The 4,895-nt window shown below is 39.3% G+C and overlaps 1 protein-coding gene across 2 annotated transcripts; it reads right to left on the minus strand.

The window, feature by feature from the left end:
- otpa (orthopedia homeobox a) lies at window positions 1–4,671 on the minus strand (the record flags this gene model as incomplete). Of its 2 annotated transcripts, none has more annotated exons than XM_084387751.1 (3): window positions 1–1,242; window positions 3,773–4,179; window positions 4,635–4,671. In XM_084387751.1, the coding sequence occupies 3 exons, from the start codon at window positions 4,669–4,671 to the stop codon at window positions 718–720; spliced, it is 969 nt and encodes a 322-aa protein (XP_084243877.1). In that variant the 3' UTR covers window positions 1–717. The 2 variants fall into 2 exon arrangements, with proteins under 2 accessions (XP_084243877.1, XP_084243876.1); XM_084387750.1 differs by having other exon boundaries at window positions 4,596–4,671.
- Between the last annotated feature and the right edge of the window lie 224 nt (window positions 4,672–4,895).

Consider the following 4,895-nt stretch of genomic DNA (forward strand, 5'->3'; position numbering starts at 1 on the left):
GTTAAGAAGAAGATCAAACATTTAAGAAATTTATATTGGTATAAGCACATACATTAACTTAGAACATATCACAAACTGACCGAATGGGAACAGGTTAAGAATGCTTTATCTACACAAAACATCCTATATAACAGCATATAACAAAGTCATACTTTTCTTTTAAATGACATTTCCCCATTGTTGTTGTTGTTGTTGTTGTTGTTTTTGTTGTTGATGTTGTTTACCTTGGTCGACACATGCAGTCAAGTTTCTTAATTCTTTTGGAGATATTTTCCTTTCTTTCATCCACCGTCTTAAAATTTAAACGAGTTCTCCCATAATAACAATAATAAGGATGATAATAAGAATAATACTAAAAACGAGTGCACCGTCGCTCGGCTTGTTTCTCTGAGATCAAATGCAAATAAATACATTGCAAAAGTGCAGATTGTTTTCTGTCCAGGGAGAAGACATTTGCGCACAGTTACATTTGCAAAAAGAAAGTGCTAATAAAAATAAATTAAATAAATAAATAAATAAATAAATAAATAAATAAATAAATATGCTTTTTTTTTTTTTTTTGCCTATGACGCTTTAGGTTTTATTTCCATCAGGAGCGCACAGTTCATGTGTGGTGTGTTTACTAGAGGACAGTCGTATCCGTACACTTCCTTGTGCGTCACTTAGCCAGAAATGAAGGGTGGACGAGAAACAGGGGGTGAACAGCACGTCAAAATATTAGGTGAAACTCATGGACACTGTGTGCTCGAGCGCTTTGCGGCGCAGGGACGCGATGCTCGTTCCTCTCCAGACGTCAGAGTCCGGGGAGCTACACAGCTGAGGCGAGCCGGTCACATTGTTGGGGCTAGAGAGCGACGCGGGCACCATACCGGGGAAGGTGGGTTGGTAGAGGTGGGACTGGAGACCGGAACCATTGGAGGACATGTTGGACAGGCTCATGGAGTTGTGCGGCGGTCCCGCGCCAAGGCTGCACTGGGATAGAGACTGTGCCATGGCTTGTTGTCGGCCTAGGGAAGTTGGTAACTGCAGCTGTGAGACTCCCGGCATCCCAGCCGCCGCCCAGCGCGTGTCATTAGCGTGAAAAGAGCACAGGCTGTCGCCCATGGCTGCCGCGGCCGCCGCGGCGGAGGGGAACTGCGGTAGGCCGTGGTGGTGATTGGGCAGCAAAGTGCCCGGAGCGCGGAACACGTTCGTGGTCTTCTTGCGCTTCTTCCATTTGGCGCGTCTGTTCTGAAACCAAACCTGCAGGAAGAGGGAACAAAAAAAAAGAGCTCTCAAAACGCTGCTTACATTCCATTAGAAATGCATTTAATAAGCAAGTTTAACAAAACATTCGTTTAACATGGCCTCCAAGATCTCCCAGTGAGAAATTTTGTGACTGTGACAAGAATATACAGTAACAAAAAGACAAATTCATCCTTATGTTCACTATAAAATAAGAAGACAACAGGCCTACATCTTAAAACACAAGATATTGTGTGTGTTTAAAACAAGAACCAAAAGTCGTTATAATGTCGCATTGTAGATTACTTAATAGCAATAGCTTTTGAGTTCTTAAAAATATAGAGAATAAAACGCATAAAATAAAACGAATTGTTTTTTAAAAAATGCGCAAAACAATTAGCCTATCTACACTTTACACACCCAAAAAATATGATTATTTTGCATTCTTATGGCACTTATGCAATAGTTTATTTGTTTGTATGTTATTAGTAATATCAAAATGAAGAAAAAAATATAGCCAAAAATGACATTTTTGTTTGTTTGTTTGTCTTTTGCTTCTCTGCTTGATAAACGTCTCGACATCACACAATTGCGCTATAAACGCTGACCGAAACGATAAGGAATCATAATATTTAGACACTCCATTATTATGTGCTCGATTTTAAAACACCAGTGCGTAAAAAGGCCCACGGTAAATGGCTCACACGGTGTTTATTTCCCGAGGTCCTTCGGGTTTATAGAGATCTCATGCGCGCTCACAATGATTAACGAGCAGATTCTGACCCAACGAAAGGGGAAGAAAAAAAATGTGAAGGGGTTCATATTAGATCCCCCGAATCCCACTCCACGCAGCCAGCCGTGAAATCCGGACTCAAATGCATTACACTTCAGAGGATAAAAGAAAATGCAATTTCTCATACCATTAAAAAAAGACAGAGCAGCATCCGCGCGCAGGCCATTAAGACGTGCACGCTGACAGACCTATTTCACGAGACCGCAAAACAAACCTAGTGTGCTGTTTCAGATGTGCTTACGGAAGATCACCGCGCGGTCATAGTGGCACTCATTTATTTTTTATGCAAGTAAAATAGTTGCATCCGAGCTCAGGCCTGCTAATTATGATGATTATTATTTTACGCAGAACAGTCTTACGCATTGAGCTTAATATGCCTGTTAAGTTATAAATAATTCTGAAATTGGTTGATAATAATGGTCTTGATTTTATTGCACTATCAACTTGAAAAGCTATACATATATAATGAGCCTCTGTACATCAGAGAGAGCGCGCTGGAATGCCGCGCGCGCTCGTTGATTCTTACATTTATCTCGCGGGTTCATTTACCGCTGCATTTGCGACTGACCACCAATCACAGGAGCAGCACGAGTCATAATCTTATCAAAGTGATTAAGATATCGGTCTGCTCCGATGGCTGCGATAACAATAATGGTATTGTAAAAGGAAAACGACCCGAACGACAAAATAATGAGAATCGCCGCATGTTTTAAATGGGTTCACATTCAAAAGCCAAGGAAATGTTGATATGGAAACGTAATCTGAATCAAATACAAATAGGCCTACTAAATATGTAACAGCAATATTAATTTTTATAATACAAAAACAACAATAATTTAAACCTTTATGATGGTGGTATTTTGGGCTGTGGAGGTGATAAACACGATTCATAATCATAATTGGATACTCGTGTGAATGGGATTAAAATAATGTTTGTGTTATTATTTTGTTTAAAATAATGTTTATTTTAAAATATAAAATAAAAAGAGAAAATATGCTATTGATAAGCAAAATAAATAAATAGGACATAGGCTACTACTGTCGCATTTAAAAAAAGATATTTACGCTTAATATGAATTTAACAGTTACGACAGTTCCTTTTTAATTATTTTAGATTTTTTTCATGCATTCATCTTGATGATAAAGCTCATTCGGAGATTTGAAGGGTGTTTTATAACAATTTTCATGTAAGCTAATTGTTTTTGCAAGTTCTGTCGACAAACTTTAAATCTCGGCTCATCGTGTAGAGTAGACAAACAGAAATGCAAATTCTCATTACTCTATATTTAAAATTTAATATAGAGAAATTATATTTAAAAAAAATCAAATTTACAAAAAGGCTGCATTTTTGGAAATAAGTTACAACGCGTTATCATTTCCTGCTGTTTTAGCCTTCGTATTTTTAAGAATATAAGATTGGTATTTGAATAACATATATGATAAATATTTAGCATGCATTATAATGTCCACGATAGACAATACTTGGTATATGCCATTTATAATAAATATAATCAGACTAAAATAGTTTAAAAAATAAAAACTCGACCAAAATCACTTTTTTTTTTCTCTCTCGAATATCTTGCTTTAGATTTGTCTTTTTTTTTCATTTCAAACATAATAATTGCAGGTAGCTTACAATAACACCTTCTCTGTTGTATTGAAATATCTGAGTTAATACAATGTTACTGTCGATTCAACAACGACAATCATATGAATACAACAATCCGAAACCTGCGATGATCCGTCTCCACTCACCTGCACGCGTGATTCCGTCAAGCCGATCCGGAGCGCGAGCTCCTCCCGCATGAAGATGTCCGGATAGTGGGTTTTGGCGAAGCTGCGTTCCAGCTCGTTAAGCTGAGCCGGAGTAAAGCGAGTCCGGTGCCGTTTCTGTTTCTGACTCTGACTCTGCTGCCCGCCGGACTGGCTGGGGTTCTGTTGCTGCTGCTGTTGCTTCTCCTGTTCCTTACTGTTCACCGCTACACCCGACGGATTGGATCCAGCACTGTTGATATCGTCTCCGGGAAGAAGGGTGGCCCCTTCCACTGCATCGGAGACCGGGGCAAGTTCTCCGGGGTGTCCCGAGTCAGTCCCGCCGCCGCCCAGCCTGCATTTCAATGCCTCCCTGTGACCCAGAAGCTCGGCCGCGGCATCCTTCATCCCTGAAACAGAGAAATTGGACAAAACCGAGTGAGCTCAAAACTAACACCAAACATTGCTGAAAAAGAAAGGAGTGTTAGTGCAGAATATCATTTTTCTTGACAGTCACAGGCAAGCATTATTCTTATGCATCTAGCAATTGAAACTAGCATTACATACATAACGTGCAAATAATGGTAAAAACATTTTAAGACTAGCTCAGAGCAACAACACAGCAGAATGACATCTTTTAAAATAACTAATTCCATTTAAATCTCCTCAATATCTTGGAAAACGACTAAATCAAATTACTGCGTAATATAATAATAATGATTACTTCTCCAATGAATTAGCTCGCTTAAATCGAATTAAGATAAAATAAGAGACAAATTGTCAATTTTCACTGCTTGATTTAGATGAAAAGAGTCCTCCAGCTTACAGTAGAGTTGCAGACCGGAGTTTGGCGTTGATAACTCACCGAGGCGAGCATCCAGCAGGTCGGCGTGCGAAAGCATCGCGCACCGCTCCAGGGCGAAATGCTTTCCCAAAAAAATCTCTATGACTTTAAACTATTTAAAAAATATATATGGCCTAAATGAAAGCAAATTCGGTTTGTGGTTAAAAAGGAGGTTCCTTGCATTATAATGTCCTTTAGAGGAACTGGGAGGCGCTTAATAGTTGAATGAACCCATGAGCTCCTTCAAATAAGAGCCAATCAGCGTTGAAGCCTGCAGTGTCA

The sequence above is a fragment of the Rutilus rutilus genome, assembly GCF_951802725.1.
Source record: "Rutilus rutilus genome assembly, chromosome: 18".
Taxonomy (NCBI): domain Eukaryota; kingdom Metazoa; phylum Chordata; class Actinopteri; order Cypriniformes; family Leuciscidae; genus Rutilus; species Rutilus rutilus.